This window comes from Bradysia coprophila, unplaced genomic scaffold (assembly GCF_014529535.1).
Source record: "Bradysia coprophila strain Holo2 unplaced genomic scaffold, BU_Bcop_v1 contig_373, whole genome shotgun sequence".
Classification (NCBI taxonomy): domain Eukaryota; kingdom Metazoa; phylum Arthropoda; class Insecta; order Diptera; family Sciaridae; genus Bradysia; species Bradysia coprophila.
In genome coordinates this window covers 2,285,988-2,309,794 of record NW_023503632.1, presented here as the reverse complement: position 1 = coordinate 2,309,794, position 23,807 = coordinate 2,285,988, and the positions used below count along the sequence as shown (strand labels likewise).

The window sequence follows — 23,807 nt, the reverse complement described above, 5'->3', positions numbered from 1 at the left end:
AAAAAGAGAATAAGGTAACTTAACTTCGACACGGCGCAAAATGTCTTTCGCATGAAAAACATGCTTCCCGTGGAAATCGTTTTTTCTAATTTAAAGCAAAATATGTCATCGGTTCTTGGTTCTTTCTTTTCCATTGAATTCCAATGTTTCCATTATATGTTAACAATATATAAACAACTCTTGATGGTCAGAAGTTTTCAAGAGCATTTGTTTCATAACACAGCTTCAGGCATTGCAACAGAAAATTTTCGATCATTGGTATCATGTCCGGAGCGATAGCGGAGGACTTGACGCAGTCTAACTTCCAAAAAAAGAACGAAGAAAATTTTTTGAGACGCGGCAACTATGTATAGCCGAACATTTCAGTTTCTACCCTTTGGTTTATATCACCACAAAACATATTCTATCATATTCTCGCTTCAAATACGAGCAAAACGAGCTATCACTCGACTATGTAGGTTTAAAATTGCCGGAGATACATCGTTTTGAAATTCCCAAACAATCAAAATCTTTCAACTTACTCTGTATGTTTCTATCTATGTATCTATCTATCGACGGTCGATCTCGGAAACCAGTCAGCCAATCTCCATGAAATTTTGCAGGAGTCTCAGGGTGGGCAAAAAAATGAATATGTGATACGCCATTACCCCAGGAAAAACCAGAATTTTGTTTTATTGGCCTCGAAGTGGTTTCTGAGTGTGGTTTTCGAGGGTCGGGAACGCGTTTTTGGCTATAGCTTAGCTGTATTGAAACCTACAGAGACGACCCATCAAATGAAGGTATTCGTAACACGATTCGAACAAAAAAATAATTTAAAAAATCGGGGCAGATTCGTTTGAGCTAGAGTGATTAGAGTGACCAAATTTTGAGCTACTCGAGCGTAGGATGAAAGGACTAATATTTTTGCGATTATGAGAGGTAGAGAGTTACTTTCTTAGGCAAAGTCTCAGAGTTTTACGAGTAGAACATAGGGGCATATGTGAAAAATGTCGTAAGTTAGAAATGGGTGGGTCAGTTAGGGTTTTAGAGTTATTTTGTGAATGGTGGCAGATAGAGAATAACTTTCTTCGTCAAATTTTCGAATTTCGTCAAATTTTCGAATTTCGTCAAATTTTCTATTTTCGTCAAATTTTCTATTTTCGTCAAATTTTCTATTTTCGTCAAATTTTCTATTTTCGTCAAATTTTCTATTTTCGTCAAATTTTCGAATTTCTTCTAAAACTTCTAAAACGACTGATATCACAACAAAAATCTCTTCGAGAAAAGTGTGACGCAGTCTTTGAAGTACAATTTCTAAAATGAATGATATCGCTAGAGTTGACGCTTTCAGCTTCGTTACGCAAAAATTAAATTTTACACCCAATTTCAAACAAGCTGGCTTAGTTTTTCTCATCATCTGCCAAATAATTTTTACCAGAAAAAATTTGACTGGAAAAAACCAAAATTGTACCAAAAAAATCTGCGTCGCAAAGTGGCAAATGTTCAGGAACAGACCAGCAAGAAAATTTATCTGCCACATGCGACGCAGATTTTTTTGGGACATAAGTGTTGAAGTGTTGAAACTTGAAACGCACTTCTCCGTTTGACCAGTCAGTTGAGAATTTCTGTTGAAACGAATTGCTACGACTAAATAGCTGTAAAATTATAAAGTGGGAAGCCTGGCACATACTTTTTTTTATATCTGAGAGCTGTAGCTGTAAACAATACGGCAAAAGGTATAATAGAATACGAAATGAATTCTGGTGTAGTAGTTAGTGGATGGAATTAGTTTGTGTTTTTATGATTATTTTATGTTGGTGTTTTCCATAAAAACAAACTTGTTACGTACCGATATATATCTGCTGGAATTACCATGCAATTTTCGTTGGAGGGAAAAAATTTACTTAAACAACTAAAAAAAATGAAGATATTCGATGATAATTGTGACACAAATCGTTAAATTTTAATGCGACGTTTATTTAAATTCGCCTTTTTTATTTTCCTTTTATTTTTCACTCAGGTACTCGGGGTAACATCGCATAAATCAGGTGACAAAGAAACTGAATCTAGAAACGTGTTCCCAAGTACGTTTTAATTAGATCAAAAAGGTTTCCAAACATAAAATAAACAAAAACCTGTTAAAGTTACTTCTAAATCTGTTACTTCTTTTGTTAATTTCTGCAAAATCTTGTATTTCATTAGTTTTTACATGCGTTACGCAAGACAACACTAGCCATAGTTTTATTTTGATCTGCAAGATACTAAGATTCATTGGTATATGGTATAATGGTATACTATACATGCGAAAACAATTTTCGTACAAAACCGACATGACCGAGTAACATATACAGTTCAAAAATACTGCTCTATACCAAAGAGTGAACTTTAACAATTTATTAGCTGCTTTATTGTGTTCAACTGACTCTTTATTGACTGATTGAACCTCTGGAGACACATAAGCAGTTTCTTTCAGCTTGATTCTTTGTTTCCAGTTTCCTGAAGGTTTATAAATACAAAAAGAATTCTCTTCATTGATTCAAAAAAAAGTAAAAAAGAAAGAAAAATATCTACCAAGGAAAAAATGTTATATGTCTTGGCTAACGCAGTCAATGAAAGTACAAGACTGGAATCGAATGTACGTATATTTATGTGGAGATTTTGTTTTCGGAATGAGTTAAGACATGTTTTTAAGGTTACACTTCCTTTACAATAAATCATCGAAAAATTTTCGATGGCTCATCGGCTGGAATGCATTAAATAATTATTTATCGCATACGCGGTGTGATTCCTCGAAAAAATTATTCACCTAGGATATATAAACAAACATTATACTTCTGTAAATTGTCAAAGTGTCATTCGCATATCTTGTTGTCTCGTTTTCGCTTATGCGATAAAAAATAATATGCACGTATGACAAGCCGTCTCGGCATCGCGAATATTTAATTTTTGGAAAAAATATGAAGCTTCCGAAAATTATAACATATAACACATAAGCCCTAACGCGCTGAACGAATCAAAAAACGACACTGTGAAAGAAACAATCCAATCAAATTCATAGATTGGGAGATTATGTCGCAGGAAGTTACAGACATCCAAAAATTATCGGTTTTTTTAACCCATCTTTTTAACATTAAAAGTAAAAAACTGAAAATTTTATCGTTTTCATTATTGAAAAACGCATTAGCAAAAATGCGCTGAACGTTTCGTTCAGATTGGAAATTCAGAAATTCATAGATTGGGAGATAAAGTTGCAGTCGTTTGTACATCGTATTTACAGCGCGCATTCAATAAATCCAAGGTCCTGAAAGGAGACATTAACAAAAAAAAATTGTTTTCAACTTCACTTTTCCAAGGTTCTGAAGGAACAGGCAGGTTAAGACACTTCTGAGTTCACGAAGGCTGTGAAACACAAATTTAGACAGGTTTTATTAAATCATTACAGATTGTGTGAAATGTCAACTTGATAAAAAAAAATCTTCAAGTTTTTTTTTCATACAATCAATCATTCAACAAAACATGTCTAAATTGTCAAAATTTGTGTTTCACCCGCCTTCGTAAGTGTCTTAACCTGTTCTTTCAGAACCTTGGACTTTTCACACAATATGTAATGAGTGCGTTTAACAAAATTGATGTCAACCGCCTTCGTGAGTGTCCTAGCCTGTTCTTTCAGAATTTTGAATAAATTTACATTCAGACATTGTGCCTTTCACAGAAGGGTTGAAATACCGATTTTATTTTTGGACTGACTTCCTGCGACACTATCTCCCCTTCCAGTCTATGTCTTCGATTGTTTTTTTTTTGTCACAGTCACTGTTAACTATATACAGCGCGTTTGGGCTTTTGCATTTTAAGCCATAAAATTGCAATCCCTTTGGAAGGACTGACATTTGGTATTTAGGAAAATGTTAAGATTGCCCCTTCTTAGTTAATTCGTTAGGGGAAAATTTCAGAGACGAACATGAAATACCGATTATTTTTGGATGTTTTTTCACTTTCTGCAATGTTATCTCCCAATATAAGGTAAGCGAGGTAGTAGCTGACCGGCTAAGCAATTTTTCAACTTTGGTCATCAGTATCTCAGGATGATTTCGATGAAGCTAAGTTTTTCCTTCGTCAGAATTTAATTTGATCTGTTCCCATTCCGTAGAATATCAGAAATATTGACAATTAATTAATTTTTATTGTAAAAAACTGATTTTACTGAAGCACTGTTTTTGATGCAGTAGCTGACCACTAAAAAACGGATGTTTTTATACCTGACCAGTCTTGTTGCAGTAGTTGACCGCTACAAAATTAAGACATTTTTCAAATTTTTCGCAATAATTTCGCATTATTCGACACATTTTCACTCTTAATTCACTGATATTAACCAATTTCAATGATAAAAACGCATAAAAACACAAAATATCAACGAATTTTAATCACATCATTTTGTACACAACAATGCACATGGAAGGTGAATTTGACACATGAAGAAAAATGTACGGAATTTGGTGCGGTCAACTACACAAACATGGCATATTTTTGATGCAATGTTTTGACCACCATTTAATTAATCAAATATTAACTTTTAGACGCTATTTATGTTAATCATATTAATTGTCGAACTATTTACTACCTAAAAACACCAAAACTTTGTCCGTTAATAATTCTTTTGTCAATAAAACCCCTAAAATTAGACCACACCGATCATACGATTTTCTTAAGAAATGTGCAACTTTGTACTGAGATGGTGCACTGGTTTCATTTTATGGTTTTATCAAATAAGTAAACATAATAATCGCATTATTTTCATGAAAAAATTAATCTTTAGGCTCTAAAGATTAATTAGAACGTTAATTTGCGTATTTTCATTCGTAATTATTTTCCAAAACTGATAAATAATGTAGATGGTCAGGTACACCTGCACGGTCAGCTATACCCTCGCTTACCTTAATTTTCCTTTTACAAATATTTTAAATCACTTAATCATCATTTGACGAAAATATTGGTAAAATGAATTATTTTTAATGCTTCGTGTTGTTCGGGTTCCCAAAATTCAATTCGGGTCGGGTTCGGGTCGGGTTTTAAATTTTAAATTCGAAACCGACCCGAATTAAAGTTTTCTATGTAAAGTCACAGCGTCGGACACTTATATATGGATCTAACTTAGGCAATTTCGTTTTTCTTGGAAGAAATTCAAGAAACTGTTTCAAATTGAAATATTTTTTTGCGTTTTCTAAATAATTTTCGATTTTAGCGCGTTTCAGTATCTTTCGGGTCTCAGTATCTGTCAAGATTCGGGTTATCGGGTCTCAAAAATTTAATTCGGGTCGGGTTCGGGTCGGGCCGGGTTTCAGTATCTGCCGGGTTTCGGGTTTTAAAAATCGATTCGGGTCGGGCACGCGTCGGGTTTGAAAAAACCTCGGCCCGCTCACCTCTAATGCTCAACCAAAAACTAATAACGCTTGAGTATCACCATCCATGTAACATTCATTGAAAATATTATTACAAAAATTATCGAAAAAAATCTGAAATTTCGTTTTCATCTTATTTTTATTCTACGTAAACAATGGTAGAAAAAATATTTCATCGCAAAAGTTTTCCCTTTTTCCAACACGATAATCAATTTTGTTACACGAACCGAAACAATCCAATTTCAGAATGAAATAACGAAAAAAAGAAGCAGAAAGACGAAACAAAAATATACTTAGCGGCCTAATTTAAAGAAAAAACGAGCCATCAGAACAGTCGGAGCGTTTGCTGCGACTGAGCCCCGTACAAACCCGTATATCTATTGCGTACGTGACCCTAATGCGTCTGTCACCCTACTTTGACCGTAAGCCTATGCGCCGGTTAAAGTAGTTAAAGTAAAATTATTATGTAATGTGTACATCTTAGAAATTGCGCATAGCGCAATTACGAAGCCCCGTACGACGTTCCTTTCAAATAAAACAAAACTTTCAAATAGCCCTAAAATTTTAATTTATTGAGTATAAATACACATAGGCCTAGTATCGACCTCAGTCCGAGGATCCAAATTTTTTTTTTCAACTACATTCTATTCGGCCTTTGATTACCTTCCAAATGAAACAAAAAATACGAAAAACGTATGAAATTTGCTCGAGTTATATGTAAAATACACATAGGGCCCTAGTAGCGGCCTTAGTCCAAGGACCCAAATTTAATTTTTTTTCAACAACATTCTATTCGGCCTTTGATTACCTTCCAAATGAAACAAAAATTACGAAAAACGGATGAAATTTGCTCGAATTATATGTAAAATACACATAGGGCCCTAGTAACGGCCTTAGTCCAAGGACCCAAATTTAATTTTTTTTTCAACAACATTCTATTCGGTGTTCGATTATCTTTCAAATGAAACAAAAATTACGAAAAACGGATGAAATTTACTCGAGTTGTATGTAAAATACACATAGGGCCCTAGTAGCGTCCTTAGTCCGAGGACCCAAATTAAATTTTTTTTCAACAACATTCTATTCGGCCTTTGATTACCTTCCAAATGACACAAAAATTACGAAAAACGAATGAAATTTACTCGAGTTCAATGTAAAATACACATAGGGCCCTAATAGTGGCCTTAGTCCAAGGACCCAAATTTAATTTTTTTTCAACAACTTTCTATTCGGCGTTCGATTACCTTCCAAATGACACAAAAATTACGAAAAACGAATGAAATTTACTCGAGTTCTATGTAAAATACACATAGGGCCCTAGTAGTGGCCTTAGTCCAAGGACCCAAATTTAATTTTTTTTTCAACAACTTTCTATTCGGCGTTCGATTACCTTCCAAATGACACAAAAATTACGAAAAACGGATGAAATTTGCTCGAGTTATATGTAAAATACACATAGGGCCCTAGTAGCGGCCTTAGTCCAAGGACCCATTTTTTTTTTTCAACAACATTCTATTCGGTGTTCGATTATCTTTCAAATGAAACAAAAATTACGAAAAACATATGAAATTTAGTCGAGTTATATGTAAAATACACATAGGGCCCTAGTAGCTTTTCACTTCTAAGGCCCTAACTCACGGTCCACTCACCCGATTTTAAAAAACTTTTTTTTCCTGGATTGGTATTGACAATGCCTATCATTTGCAGTGTCATTTACATTTCCATCGTTTATTTTGCCATAAATATCACCAAAAGACCTTAAATCACTTAGGTGGCCCTAACTCACGAAGGGCCGACCCGAATATGCCCATCTTCGAACTTAGCCTCACTATTTTGACTATCTTTCAGGGAAAAAAAAAATTTTTGAAATCGGATTTGATTTACTCAAGATATCGACGTGACGGACAGACGGACAGACGGACAGACGGACAGACGGCCCAAATTTTTATTGCGGATTCGTCATCTATGAACATAGGCAAACACTTTGCCCTTACCGTCTGCTTCGAATTCCATCAATTACACACGGCATCGTAATCCTATAAGCCCCTTCGTACTTCGTACGGGGCTAAAAACATCGTTGCCGAGGGTGAAAGAAAAATTAAAAGAGTTACCTAACTAGAACCGATTTATTATTCTGTTCCAAAAAAAAAACAGAACATGGACTTCTTGTTTCTAAAACAAATATTTATTCACCTAGAACAAGAGCATAAATCCAACGTCGGCATAAAGACAAAATAATAATAATGCTACCAGCTCTCGACACTAAACATAACACATTACAACACAATAAATACAAAAGCAGAGAGATACACACATCACATTTTGACCTATATTATAATCGTATTTAGGAGTGCTGTTCTAAGATTTGTTTTTCCCAAGTAAAATGAAAGGAAAACGGATAAATTATATAAATAAAAAAGCCCTCAAAGCTTAACAATAAAAAATGGGTCAATAATCTTCTCTAAGAAAGTAAAGAAAGTTGTAACGATTTGCTACTTTTTATTGGATTATTGGGATTTTGACAAAATTACTCTCTTTATTGTTGAAAGTAGGCATTATTACATCAAAAATGTCCCCAGAATGTTTGGTTTTTCTTTTCTTTTTTGTTTCTTTTTTTTTTCTGCAAGATAAAAACGCGATATATTCTTTTCCGGGGATACTATGACAATATCCAGATAACTCGTCTTTGAAAGCTTATATTGAGGTGAAGGGTGTGGTCAGATATATTTATTGTTTTGTTGTTCGATTAGCAATCTTGCATTGTGGAGAGCATTCTCTTTCATAATAATAAATTGTGTACGGCTTAGGGATGCAGATAAATCAGTAGTTTCGTAATAGTCACAGTTCGGTCATATTAGTATCGGCTATACCTTACGTAAAACGATGCATTCACTTGAGTTCACGCCACAGATGCGCTTTATAATTAATTTCAAGAAAAAAATACCCTTCCTTATAAGAGAACGGGACGATTTAAGGCTACGTCAAAAAGACCTTCTCACGTTCCTTTTTGAATTGTTAGCGCTCTTATGGCGTGGATTAAAATGTTAATGACAGCAGCATGGACTCACTTTAGAAATTCCTTGAGTATTGGGAGCATTGTTTCTCAAACGCAGAGAATGGGTAGAAAGGGAACATTTACAAAATCCACACTTTTTTTAATGTACGCAACAGTTAGTTGTGAACGGAACAACTAGTAAACTTTGGGGAGGTCACATAGATCGCCATTTTACTAGATCACTCAGATCGCCATTTTATCGTCAACAGTGGTGTGTCACCCGCGTATCTGTTACTGCGTGACCTCCACAAAGTTCATAGCCTTGCACAGCACTTCTCCTAGCATGATCATAGTAATTATTCGGAGGCTGATTGAATCACAGTAGGCACTGTGATAGATAACTTGTTTTCGTTATATGAGTTGAAACTGTTGGAATATTCACTTGATATAAGCCTATCTAATCTAGTGATATAGACAAGCAGTCTAAATGGATCAGGTCTAAGTGGCCTCAGTTAAGAGAAAAATTGTGTTAAGTCACTTTTCAATAAACAGCCGAAAGGTTGAGTTCTGTTTTATTGAAGGCCCAGATATAAGTTCTATCCGAAATATCCTGCAGCCAGTCCACAACTTCTAACAAAAACGTACAATACAATGGTAGCTCTTATCAATAAAGCCTCCAAATTTGACACATGTCAATTCGGTGTTCATGCTAGGAATAATGCTGTGATGTCAGCATCAGTTAACCATTCATCATAATGTTATCGAAAAATTTAAAATCGGAAATCCCTTAACTTCCGCCATCCGCAATGTTACAACTTCATTTGAGACTTTAACGAATTCGTTTTCACATGTAAATTGCTGGAAGCATATGTGCGAGGAAAACGAACATTTAAAAAGTGCAAAATAATAAAAATGTTAGGCAAACTAAATTTATATGACGAAAGCTTCGTCATGATCTTTATAGCTGTTAAGGTTTGTTACAGCCAGATTTCCTAACCCTTGTTATACAAACTTAAGTAGTGAAATAAGGGATAATGGCAACAAAATATCTCAAGGGGTGCATTTAAAATAAGTATAACTGGTAAAATATATATAAATGTATCTCGAACACACAGCGACGTCGGCAGCCAGCATACGATTTCGTTTGGGACATTTTATTGCTTTTATTTTCGGTACGTGATTCCTATACCTTCCAACCATATTCCGATTATATGCAAAAGGAATAAGATGGGAAGAAAAAGTTTTATTTAAAAAAAGGACGTGAAATTTTACAGATATTCTTTGGGAATACAAAAAAGACAATCACAGTCGCACATATAATACAATATTGCAGTGTGCCCCGTTTTCCTAAAATGATATATAAAGAAGCATTTATTATTGTCGTTTCGTTTCTATTTGAGATTTATTATATCTGCACAAAAAAATTGTTCCTTTTCCGTATAGTTTCATGGTATGGATCCACTTGGATTGTTTTATGTTCGTTCGCCTGCTCCTGCATGTTTTTGTGCAGAATAATAATAAAAAAAAATCGTTCAATTTCAAGTCCTAACGAAAAGTGTGGTGAACTCGTGGATATTTTGCGTGGTATACTTGTAAAGACGAACAGTAGTAAAGCAATTTCAGTTCCCTAAGTGGAAATTTGTTAAATTTACTGTAAAAGTATTCAAAACGTGAATGGAAAGTAGCTACAACATAATGGTTGCAATGTCATTAAATTTATTTGGTTGAAACAATGGGAGTTTGTTTCGTTTAACTATTTATGAATGTCCGATGAGAAGGGTGCTTTTTTTCCTTCCGTAGTGACATCAAATTGTTTATTTAGACGAGTTAAATGAGAAATTTTACAGAGAAAAAATAATTTATACGAGAAGGCTTTCCCGCGGACATAATAAGCATAGGCATGGTAAATAAGAATACACGAAGTGTTTTTAATGGGAAGGACACAGTAAAACGATGCATGTGGTTGCGACTGTAATTAATACATTTTCTGAAGATCCACCAAAATTATTGTATTGCAAAACTGGAGACGCACCTGAAGTAGTTGCAAAATTTGTGAAATTAAAATCGCCCAAAACCACTTACAGTGGAGGTGTGACGCAAGTCCTTTTGTCCACTTACAAAAGAACTTATATAGGTGAGGGTGACACTTACAGCTTCAACTAGCAAAAAGAAACGCAAAAATTTTACCGAAAAAATTATAGAAAAAAGTTACCAAACAAATTTTGCGTCACAAAGTGACAGATGATTCGCCTTTTTCCGTTTTTCCTTTGTTTCAGGACGCATGTTTCCCTAATTTAACAATTTAAGCGTCACCCCACCGATATCAGTGGATAAAAGAACTTGCGTCACACCTGTAAGTGGTTTTGGGCGATATCAGTTCTTTTGTAAAAAGATTTTTTTGAGAATTTGGTATAACGCAATAAAAACAGCGACTTTTTTGAAAAGCCCTGAAACACGTGTTGACTAGATTCCAAAACTCTATTACTTTGTCTTTGAATAGAACTTTATATCTGCTGTATTTTCCGAGATATAGGTTCCATAGCTCAATAGCTTAAAACGCTCATAGCTCTGACATTATTAGCTTTTGTGAAAATTCCTTCAAATTGGTTTCTTAGAATTACGTCATTGACGTACACTGACAATTTTAACCAAATCCACCGAGTAATTCAAAAGTTTCGTTGTAACAAAGTGACAAAGGTTGGTAAAATTCATCAATTTCAAAACGTATGAAAATCCGTTTCTTCATACAAATTTTGAAATTTAATATCTCAGCCAAATCTTAAACTTATGTGGCGTGTGATAGCTCGTTGAACTTGTATGGCCGTCCAGATTGCGAATAAAATACTTTGGGGTTCATCAGTCCTGATTTTCTGTAGAATATTTTGGGACTAATGTTCAAAACACGTTGATCAGAGGCACAAGTTTCTAGGTGACTTCTGGGCAGTAATTTATGGATTTCGTCTATTGTTGTCTAGGAATATTGTTACCTTACCCGTATTACAGCAGAAGCATAAACACACCAGCTAATTGGGTCGAGGCTGCAGAACATGCATCTGTGCCTTCTGTAATAGAGATGCGCTACAAAATCTCCTAAAGAATAACCATGACTAACCTCCCCAAAAACGATATGAATTAAATTATCTCCACCTCACCACTTCGGCCTTCGTTGTAATAATCGTTTTAGTATATAAATAGGGAACAAAAAACCGAAAAAAATCCAAATTTAAGATTCTCTCACCATATTTTATCCAGATTCGCAAATTTATGGGTTACTAAAACGATTTCGGTTAAAGTTCGGTATACTTAAAAACGAATTAAACGACCGTAACCTACATAAAAATTCAAAGTTTCACTGCACGGCACACACACATTGATGATGGAGGGGAGTGTGTATTAAAGAATGCGGAAGAAAGTTGAAGTGACGATGCGTATTTTCTACTCATAATTCCATTGCACGCATGAAACAAATGTTTTGCATTATTCAACGAGCGGCAACAAAAGGGGGACTTTTTTTTTCCTTTTCGCTGTGAAATCGTTCCATGTCCGTTTTAGGTACGGGGTAAATGGCATAAATGTTGATGGATTTCGCTGGCGGAGAAATAATACTCTGGTAAGACAATACACAATTTTTGTATCAACTCTGAGATTTTTCCTATAGATAGAAAATTTAAATTTTAAACGCATAAGTTTTCTCGTCTTACCAACAAATGGCTAGGAGTGTGTCGGGTATGTATATATCTATAAAATATTCAAATGTGATTTGAAGAGATAAAGCGTAAAAAATATGTTATGAGGTTTAGATTCGGTTATGTTTTATGCATTATTTGCTTTAATTTATGAACTCTATTTATATTATATGTACCCAGTAAAGGAATGCTTCATTCCACCATAATATAGTCTTCTGTTCGCATATTAAATGGAGCACAATATTGAACTTGTTTAAAAAAATTTAGTGTCACATTGGATGCTCTTCCAGTGAGGAGAGATCTCAATTAGGTGCGAAAGTTTTGAACAACTTTAAGACATCACTGTCAATTTTCTAATTGATCGTGAACGTAGGCAAGATAACAACCAGTGTTAAATCCTGAACATAGAGTGTTTTCACTCTTTAAAGTAAAATTGATCAAAGGGTGTTTCTCAAAAGTAGTCCTACTGGCGCTTTCGGGCTGGGGAGAATATCCCACCAGTATAGTTGTAGAACTAGTAGAGTGACCGGAGCAGAATTTATACAATCGGCTGGTAGTCTTTTGCCACTGAATTCAACAACTAGAGACATCAACATCCTTTCTCTGGCATAATAATATCTATTTGATTATTACGAATCAACTGCGACAGTTGAATTATCAGAGAAACCATTCGCCCAGTATCTAATACTGTGATGTATCGCCAAAGTCAAATCGTCAAGATTTTTTCGGGTGATTCGGTTTTCGTAACGTTTTCACACTTTGACGACTTTTCTTGGCAATACATAATATTTGGTTGAATAAAGGTCGCCAGAATGTGAAAAAACGCCAGGAAAAATTGTCAAAGTGTGAAGAAACGTCATAAAGACTTTTCTATCCTTTATGTTTCTGGGCGTTTTATCACATTTTTGCGGTTTTTTGGCGTTACTTCACATTCTGGTGATTTTTTTTGGCGATTCCACGGGAATCAGTATCTAGTTGTCTAGGATTATGTAGAAGGGTAAATTACAAAAAAAAAATCAAAGTTGACGTCCCTCTAAGCTATGGTATAGTTGAATTTTTGTGCCCTATTTACGTTTTGGATGCATTCGTTAAAATGAGGGAAACATTTTTGTAATGTGTGCAAATTTTTGACGCACAAAAATATTTTTGAAAATTTATTTTTAACGCGTGACATTTGAGGAGGCACTTCACCATAATGTAAAGTTTAATGTTGCGAAAAGTCGTACAGAGTTGAAACTCCCTAGTCGAGGAAAAGAACACACACGTGATTTTTGCGTCGTATATGCATCCCTTGAACGGGTAAACATTAAACCTGACCAAAATATATGGGAAATGGTAAAAATCAGTACATGGAGTACAACCTGACCAAAATATATGGGATATGGTACAACTTTTTATATAAAGAATCGATGTCACCAGTTTCTTCCCGTTGATTTCGAATTCGTTCCTAAGTACTTAGTACTTCGTACATCTTCCGATTGTAAAGTGCCGAAGGATGCAACGTCGTTGCATACTACGCAAGTGATTTTAATGCCCGTAATGATGTCGCCAACTCATCATACAACGTTGCTAACGGAATTATTTGTCGACCATTGATATTGACATTTGACAGAACCATCTTTATCATAACCGTACGATAGTTTCTCCTTTCCGAAACGAAATTTCAGATGATGTTGTTAGAAAGGTTGATATCACTCTATGAGCCATTAAAGCAACTTTTGTCGTTTGGATCACTTTTCTTCGGCAGTAGGGTTTCCATCGTTTTAACTTCTCTTAAACTGCATTCACAAAATAGAATGCTTAACACGGCAGCGGGAGCGAAGTCGGCGCTTAATCGAGTAAATAATACTAATTGAGATGATATTGGGCCATTTTATGACATTGAAGGATGTTGAATTTCTCACCCGGCTCATCAATTGTAACGTCAGCGAATGGGTAAATTTTTGTTGGAAAAGCTGGTGTGACGACTTCCTATCGATCAGTTTATTCCGTTTATTGTGATATCACAAATATTTTGGGACATCACAAAAATTTTGACGGTCTTAAAAGGGGTAAATATAAAACCAATCTAAACAAAGTGGTAGCCTGGGACGTTCTCATAATCATAATAATAACGAAATAGTGTAGTATATACCATATCACTACTTGAATTTAAACGATGTATAGAAAAAGCGATGACACCACCTTTTCCTTTAGCGGGACAAGATTGTCCATCATACGTAGGATTTATGTTTCATCATCATACTCTCCAATCAAAATAAGCGAAATATTTTGTAGATCAAGTAAAGCAGTACTTTCTTGTTGGTTAAACTTTGGATCCTTACAGTAATTTACTTCAGTTCTTTGAACCTAAAATTTGTACGGTGAACTTTAAACAATCATTAGTGATGGGTGATGTAAATATTAAATTTAATGAAGCTCTTCGGTTCAATGGTTAATTGGGAAATAAATGCACTCCGGTTATGTATACCGTAAAAGCAATTTAAAGTTTGTTGTGGATCAAATTACTTTTAATAAATCAGATACCCATGGGTATCTTTCGGAAAGTTGCCTTCTCCTAAAGAGTTTTTTGATCCGATGACTAGACACAACATTCAACAATATAGCGTGACAGACGGGCTTTAATTAGTACACACCACAGGATAATAGTTATTTCTGTAACTAAAATCGTGTGAAGGTATTTTATCGTACTATATATGTCGATTGTCAACCCGAGGCGAAGACACAAATTTACATACGCGTCGCTCACTTCTATGTAAATGTATGAAATGTATTAAATAAAACTACTTCAAATTATCAAAAAATCAAACCACGTATCCAATTATTAAACGAGCCGTCAGAACAGTCGGAGCGTTTGCTGCGACTGAGCCCCGTACAAACCCGTACATCTATTGCGTACGTGACCCTAGTTCGTCCGTCGCCCTACTCTTACCGTAAGCCTACTGCGCCCGTAAACGTCGGTAAAGTAAAATTCTTATGAAATGTGTACGTCTTAAAAATTGCGCATAACGCAATTACGAAGCCCCGTACGACGTTCCTTTCAAATGTAACACAAATTTCGAATTGACCTAAAATTAAGTAAGTATCATTTTCACCGATTTATATTGAAAAATCCAAAATGGCGGCCGACGGCCATTTTGTTAGGAGGTGGAAAGTAGTGCGGCTGCTTTACATTCGTTAGTACCTTTCAAACAAAAAAAAATATTTGAAATTCGGTCAAAGTTTACTCGAGATATTAACAAAAAACACCACCTTCACTGTACGGCCGATTAGCCACATATAAGCTCACTCCAAGAGACCTAGCTCACGCTCCGGTGAATAGAATTTCATAAACTTTTTTTCACTGATTGGTACGGTCAATACCTATTTAATAAAGCAAAATCCATCTAAATACGTTCAAATTTGGCCAACCTACAAGCAAAAACGGCTTGCCGCCCTGTACCTAGTTCACACCAAGGGGTCTAACTCACGAGTCGGTCATCCAATTTTCATAAACTTTTTTTTTGTCGATCGGTATTGTAAATACCTTTCATTTGACGTATCACTTACAAGTGTAGTGCTTAAATGCCTGGAGATATCGTCGAAAAACAGTTAGGCACTTATTGGGCCCCAGCTCCGGAAGGGTCGACCCAAAATCGCCCATCTTCGAACTTAGGCTCACTATTTTGACTATCTTTCAGGGAAAAAAAAAATTTTAATCGGATTTGATTTACTCAAGATATCGACGTGACAGACGGACGGACAGACGGACGGACAGACAGACGGACAGACGGACGGACGGACGGACAAAATTTTTATTGCGGATTCGTTATCTATGAACATAGGCAAACACTTTGCCCTTACCGTCTGCTTCGAATTCCATCAATTACACACGGCATCGTAATCCCATAAGCCCCTTCGTACTTCGTACGGGGCTAAAAACTTCAAACGACATTACATATAAGTCGCGTAAGTTTTACTGCGTGCTAAAAATTTGTATTTCACTTTGTCCAATAATACAGTGGTAGGTAGGTAAATAACTATGAGAACGACATTAAGTGGATGCATGGAAAAAGGTGATGATTATGGCCCGGAATTGCGAAAATACATAGATGGCTGTGTGTGGGATCATTTTGTTCTCTCATGTATTAATTATGATGACAATTTGCAATTAATAAATTGGTCGGTAATGACAATCATGCTGGAGTTATGTATACTGTAAGTGCAGACAGATATATTTCCGATATAAATAAATGAAGTAAACCATAGGTTTCATTGACACGATAATGAAAATCAATACAAATTCTGACAATTTCAGGTACATGGGATGGTATGCAACCAATGATGCATAATTAAACGTCTGCGCCATTGTTTTATAGTAATCACTACAAATAACTCATAAATAATTTTAAATTGGAAAGACAATTTATGCCAAACATCGAACGTTATATACATAATATGACATAATCGAACTACTACTGCCTAGCATACACCGTTGGCTTTGCCTGCCATCTCATACCGAAAACGGTATAATGTATTTCCATTGTATTTCGATCAAAATGTCATCGGTTAATTGCATATTTGATTGCAACAAGATGATGCAGGAACAATATGTGGCTTATAAATCGGATCCACTAATATCGACAACTGATATTGTGTTGTGGCCATGACAAATATTTAGGACATGCAAAGGTAATGTCGCTAAATTTGGAAATTATAGGCTAATACACAGTTGGTGAAAAATACATTCAAAATGCATGAAAAATGATGTTCGTACCACAAGTTGCAAAATGCGCGAAAAATGTGTTTACTATGCTGGTGCATGTAATAAGGCTATTACATGTATAGGCAATAACCTTTACATCACTCGCATAGTAAAACGTCGTACTACACACGGAAAATAAAGTGATATCTCGTATCACGATGAGTAAAAGTACCTCGGGCTGCCGCCCTCGAATACTTTTTCTCATCTGGATACGAGATATCACTTTACTTCCCTTGCATAGTAATGTACTATTAATCGCAGTCCTATTATAAATCCAGCAAAGAAAATGAAACACATTGCACACTTTGAATACCTTTTTTAATGAAAGGGCAATGTTGATTTCACAGTTTTCGAACATTATGATGCTCAGTTGCATCAAGACACTGACATTGAGCTGGAAAAAATTTATTAATTTTACAACGTGCTGTAAACGACGAACATTTTCAATCCATTTTCTATCGACCGAATTCAAAATCATTCGAAATCCCTCTGTTCGTCGAAACGACCGAGTCATCAAATTAGCATCTATCTGCCATAGTGCCAATAAAAAAATTGGGCGGCATTTGTCTCTGATCAAGGTAACTCTCTATCAATATCACACCAATTGTTTACAAAATTATGAGGCCAAAAATCGTACAGTGTACGCTTGTAAATTACATTATTTTAGAAGTGTATGAATACAGCGTAATTTTGTAAACAATTGCTAGAGAGATTGCCTTGGTTAGATACAAAATATTTGTAATTGTTCCAGTGATGTTACCGAAACGCTGTTCAGTGAGTTTCAGTGTCTAGCTGTTATTTTTTCTTTCGCTAAATTTATTTACTCGATTTACAATTATTCATTTAATTTATACCACTTTTCCTTCAGATGACTTTTCCTTCCAGCGTATAGACTATACTTTCCACGCCACATACATTAAACGATGAACTTGCAAAACATTAAAAAAGTTTGAAAATTTATTTAAATTGTTTTGTTCTTTCTCATTTAATTCTGTAATTCATTTATTTAATTTGCCCGGGCAAAAGTAAACGAAAAATATTCTCGTTTCGGAGATTTTCCGTGCTGAATTTTCCCATGAGAAATAATTAGGATAATAATTTTTGGTATTCACGTAATTGCTTTTTCGGAAATAAATTATTGATTTAAATGAAAAGTTCTTTTTTATTTACTTACATTCTGTGGCAACGAGCAGGATTTCACAAAGTTTACAAATCAAACAGGAATGTTTAATTTTCCACAATTTTCGATTAAACCAAAGCCACACTATGCTAGTACTATAACAATACAGTGACAATGTAATGGAATAACAAATGAAAGAAGTTTACGACAATTAATGTGCTGTGGCTGTATATATTGCTTCACAATCTCGTCCACAACTTTCCATTAATGTGCGGACAAAAGTTGTCCGAAAACGGGAAAACAATTCGACTAAATCGTTCGTTTGTCATAAATTGAGACAAATATATTCTCTTCTGATTTTTATCGCACTGACCAAATCCTTTTAGTATATAAGTCAATTTTCACTTTCTTTTCGGCCGCAGACCATAAATTGAACCCCGCAAGAACACAGTCTAATCTCCTATAGTTATTAAATAATAAAGAAAATTTCATTGTCTGAAAGTTTGCTATAAATCAAATTAAAGTTAGTGGAAATAATTCCGTTTTGTGATTTATTGTTGATAATATTACGAGTCATGACAAAGTGCTTTTTGGTATGAGGGATCTTTTTTTTTCCTGTTTGCGGAAAGTATTACCTTAAACGAGAAGCCAGCCCGACGCAATAAAGCAGATAGAAATAGAGCAAAAAAAAAGAGAGAGAGTAGAGCAGATAGTTTATTTGATTCCACATTTTTAATAAACATTTTCGTTGCACATTTGGAAAAGAAAAACGAGAAGAAAAAGGTGTAGCGAAAATATTACAATTAAAAGTACGGCGGATAAGAGAAAAGTTTGCTACGTTGACTGGAATTTATATATCCTTTGTCCCCCAGAAACAGTAAAATAGAGTTTAAAAATTATGAATGGAAAACTTTTATTAGAATCGGTTAATCATGAAGAAAATTATTTCGCTGTGTTGAATGTCTGTTCTTCCTTCTTTTTTCAGTAAGTTATCTGGAAAATTAATTTTCGGTAATAAAATGTGGAATATTATATCTCGCACATAATAAGTAGTGTTATAGTGAGAGTTGCAGACAATGAGCTTGATGCATGGTAGTCAAACGTAACAAGACTCTTGTTTCTCGCGTTCTAGATAAGTCTGTGTTTTTGCAAATCTACAAAGAGGAGGAATAATCGCACTATGAAATGACCAAGAAGTTTTTGTTGTACTGACGGACTTTTTGTCCCCCAACGGATGCTTTATAATGCAAGATTCGGTGATATCTCAAACTCCATTTGCTTCCTTTAACGTTCGTACCACAGACGGAACTTTTTTCAGTCAAAAAACCTTCAACGATTTGCGGGATGTAGATAACTTTATAAGACAGAAAGAGTACAATTTCGCTCAGAAGCATTGAATTCATTTATTTTTGATATGAAACTAGCCTAGCCAGGATACAAATTCAACTGGTGAACAATGTGTTTGTTGCACTTGATGTAAGCTCAGGTCAGTAAAGATCGTGCAGACTTAAAAACATCTGCTCCATCCTGAATGTGGTCACAATTTTTTTTTTTACTACTGGCTGACATTAAATATATTGTAAACCGAAAAGTGTGAGAATTTTCCACCGAGAATAGATTATTTCAATGCAAATTTATTGGATACAATATCCCTTTCGTTTTGAATTTATTTCGCCAGAAATATGTTTTATCTTGGAAACGGTTTTTTTTTATCCAAAAAGAGAAATAAATAAAATGAAAAACCTTCTGTAAAATGTTAAATCTCCAGTTCAAGCTGATTTATGTGAAAAATATGGCTTCGAAAGTAAAAGTGTTGAAAAGGATCGAAATGGATTTAAGGAGATAAAGATGGAAGATTTAAAAACCAAGTTTGTTTTCACATATCTGACGAAAAACTTGAAAACACATTCAAATGTAAGGCCACATCATTCAAACAAAGTTTAGAATTTAACAAGCTCGAAGTGTTTATATAAAAGTGTTAAAAGGTGAATATAAACCACGAGATTAAAGTGAAAAATCAGCAAAACTGAAAATTGGTCATACTGTTACTCAAACAACGCTTGATCAAAAAAAAAAACAAGTTTCGGCTCATATGTTGGCAGTGACCCAATGAAGTTGTGTGAAGGATTTATATACTTTTGACTGACCATCGTGACACGTTCTTAACAGTCAAATATATCACGGCTCCATTTTAGACAACATTCGTTACTCAACGCACAATTTCTATTTGTATCCTAAACACATTGTTGAGATTTCCAATAAATTGTCCAAGTACCATACAAAGACAATACCATGACACAACGCAGGCAGGCGAGAAAATATTCATTTTCTCAGCTTAGCTGAAACTTCGGGAAAAACTATGTGCTGACATCAGGAAAAAAGAGGGGATTTCATTTTTGGGTGACTTGTAGCTATCGCTACGCTCGCTACCAACTTAAGAACATCTACTGACAATGGGTTGTGATTTTCGCCATTTTAAGAAGAAGAAGAATGACGTTTCAGGTCTATGACGCTCAGTAAATACGCAATTTGTGAAACTATTTATGTTCCAGACATGTAGTATACGTTGAATAAATTGGTTTATTGAGTCTATATCTCAATTTCAATAGATCATTGATGTGAAAAATCAAAAAGAAAATGTTGACATTGGCGCTGGCGATCAGTTTCAACGGTCAAACCATGAACTTCCATCACAACCCATTCATATACTGCCCGTAGCAAATGGATGCAATGAAGTGACTAATATCAGGGCGGAACTTCATGTTTTCGAGGCCACCAACAACAATATTTACGTCTGTCATATTTGATTCAATTCCACGGGGTATGCAATCCGGTATACAAAAAAAAGCAACATGGCTGTCAGCAGTCATCTGAAAATTTTTACCGAAACAGTCATAACCAACGTCATTGCGCATAGTCTGACAGTTCGTTATGATATGAGCAAAATTATTTTGTTTTGAAACGAATTCAACGAGATTCATGGTTAAAATTTGTTTTTGGATAATTATTTGAAATATTTATTATTAAAAAGTATGTAAAATTCGTCGCGATGGTTATTGAGTGTTGCGTGCCTTATTGTAGAACGAAAGGATCCTCGGGATTTCACAATTTTCCTGCTAGCAGAGAGATACGGTTAAAATGGCTAAACGCAATTCAAATTTTTCATTTTGATGAAGAAACGGTTTCGAGCTCGTTTCGCAAAATATGCAAAAAGCATTTTGTGCCTAGCGACTATCATACACATGCAAATGGTATTGTTCGTTTAAAATACAATTCTGTACCAAGTGAATATTTACCTAATCCAGTATGGATGGAACATAGTTACATAAATCGGAAATGTACAATCGTAAGTCTATTGAGATCGCAAAACATATGCACAGCACACCTAAAAACTAAAATATTTCTAGAATCCCAAGACCTTTAAGCGATCCAATAATGGTCGACAGAATATTACCAAGAAGAAGCCAGCTTCAAAAGCAAGTTTTTACTTGAATTTCTGATTGGGTTATTTCTTTATTGTTAATTTTATATCAGGAAGTTGATGTCGACTACGACAATGGAACAGTCAATGTGCCTTCTAGCAGCAAACACAGTAAGGAAGAAGTGAGAGAACTTAAGGTAAGCTTTACCTAATTGAGAAAGATCACAACTCATTTCGATTTATCATTCCATGCAGCTGACGATATTACAGCTTAAAGCAAAGCTGGATTTTAAGGAGAAAGTCATTTCGATTCAGAAAAGATCGCTTCGCGTCAAGGAAAACCAAGTATTGTTGCTGCGAAGCAAACTGAAATTGAGGAAAACAAATAAGTCGAACATAATGCAGAGCATACGGAAAGTTTTCCACGAAGACAGTGATAAAGAAAAGGTCTTGTTCTTCGATATGCAATTAAAAAATGCTGGCAAACGTTAAAATGCTCGACGATACAGTGCAGATGAGAAGAGCCTGTGTCTAGCTATTTACAAACAAAGTCCAAAAACATATCGCAACACACTTGCACGATATTTCCATTTACCGAGCAAACGTACACTCGGTAGACACAGTGCCAAAATGATGTTCGAATCTGGTATCAACGGTAAATACTTCAAATATCTTGGACATGCCGTACAAAGCATGAATGAAATCGACAAGAACTGTATTCTTGTGTGGGATGAGATGGCCCTTACTCCTCATATTGACTACAGTCCGAACAGAGATGTCATCGACGGTTTCGTGGAAATGATATTAATGAGAAGGCCCAGTTTTGCTACGCACGCCCTGGTTTTCATGGCAAGAGGAATTAATCGACAGTACAAACAGCCGTTATCGTACTTTTACACGGACGGCCTTAAACATTTTGAACTGGTTGAAATGGTGAAGCTTGTTGGCGTTGCGGTTCTTGATGCAGGTTAATGCTTTATTTATTTTCTACAGTTCCTATACTCAAGGTCGCATATCGTTAGTTTCATTTTTCGAGGGTTCATGGACGCAACCATGAAATGTCTGAGCTTTAAGCCACGATTTATTTGCCTGATTATATTCAATTCGAATCCCATGTGGTTGAATGTTAACAACTCAAAAATTTGAAAATCGTAACATAGAATTCCTTTCAGCCGATAGCTGACCCTTTTTCCTGTAAAATCGTATATTTATGACTTTGTTAGAGCTTTTTCCACTTGCTATCTTGTGTTTTATTGATTATTAATCGAATAATTTTTCTATTTCGAAAAAAAGGTTTAAAGATCTTGGCCTCAGTGTGTGACCAGTGTCAAACAAACGTGTCTACGATTAATGCATTGATGAGATCAAACCCCGAAACAGCGACCAATGGTGGAGTTAATCGCGGCCAATTGTTATCGTACAAATTAAGAGATACCACCGTAATCCATGTTTTTGATGTGCCTCATCTACTTAAAGGCACGCGAAATAATTTGCAAACGAAGGTGCTTAAACATTTTGTTTCCAAACGATGGAGTAGCACCGAACGAAATTCAACAAACAGTGTAAAGAAATCGCTAGAACTGACAGCTACATGGAAAGATATTTCGGAAACTTATGATTGCAGTTTGAAAGGAAGCGGACAGCTTTTGAAAAAGATCACCCCGGAACACATTGAGCCCCATAAATTGAAGATGAAAGTTTCCACGGCTGCGCAAGTTTTCAGTGCAACCTACGGAAAGGTCATGATGGACTTCTCTGAAAGCGTATATTTAAAACGAGACCTCACTGGCACAGCTAATGCTTTGTTCTTCTTTAATGACCTCTTTGATAGCTTAAACGGATCAAGTTTAACAGTCAATCAATTAAAGTCCCCCGTCACTAAAAATTCTCATCACTTCCAATTTTGGGATTACGCTCTGAACATGCTTTCAAAAATGAGATTTATTGATCCAGCAACAGGCGAAGCCAGCAACAGAACAAAAAATTTGCAAAACTGGGAATCCACTATTCGCGGATATTATGAGCTATCAAAAAAGTGTTTGGATTTAGGTATTATGGAGATCGCGTTGAGGTACTGTGTTTAGGCTTTATTTTCGGGTTGTTCTGAATGTAATTACTTACTTATATAGCTATTATGGGACCAAGTCACAATGACTTTTATGTTATTACTTAGAAGGAATTATTGTTAAGAAAAAAAAATAAAATAAAAAAATTTTGGGACTGAGTAGTCCTCAATGAGAACGTACACAAACAGAATTATATTAAATTCTCGAAAATAAAAGTTATTGAAAAATGAAGCTTGTTTCAGATAGTATCTTGGCAGTCATAAACATACATAAGCATTACAAAAGTGTCTTTTTTAGTAATATATTCGAATCGTACATTATGTGTGCACGTTTATGTATCAGCCTGCCAAAACAACTAAAACAAATTTCAATTTTCGGTTATTTGTATTTGTCGTATTTG

At 35.1% G+C, this 23,807-nt stretch overlaps 1 protein-coding gene across 1 annotated transcript; it reads left to right on the top strand.

The window, feature by feature from the left end:
* Positions 1-21,458: 21,458 nt before the first annotated feature.
* LOC119081969 lies at positions 21,459-23,578 on the top strand. The gene is made up of 3 exons (XM_037191281.1): positions 21,459-21,538; positions 21,597-22,308; positions 22,635-23,578. Exons 2-3 carry the CDS (start codon positions 21,972-21,974, stop codon positions 23,423-23,425), a joined length of 1,128 nt encoding a protein of 375 aa, XP_037047176.1. The 5' UTR covers positions 21,459-21,538; positions 21,597-21,971; the 3' UTR covers positions 23,426-23,578.
* Positions 23,579-23,807: the final 229 nt, after the last annotated feature.

What these genes read in the sequence shown, in the direction of transcription:
- LOC119081969 (XM_037191281.1), top strand. Translation starts at nt 21,972, where the DNA reads ATGATGTTCGAATCTGGTATCAACGGTAAATACTTCAAATATCTTGGA. An exon ending in CGTTGCGGTTCTTGATGCAG is followed by an intron (nt 22,309 to 22,634) that starts GTTAATGCTTTA and finishes TTCGAAAAAAAG; the next exon opens with GTTTAAAGATCTTGGCCTCA.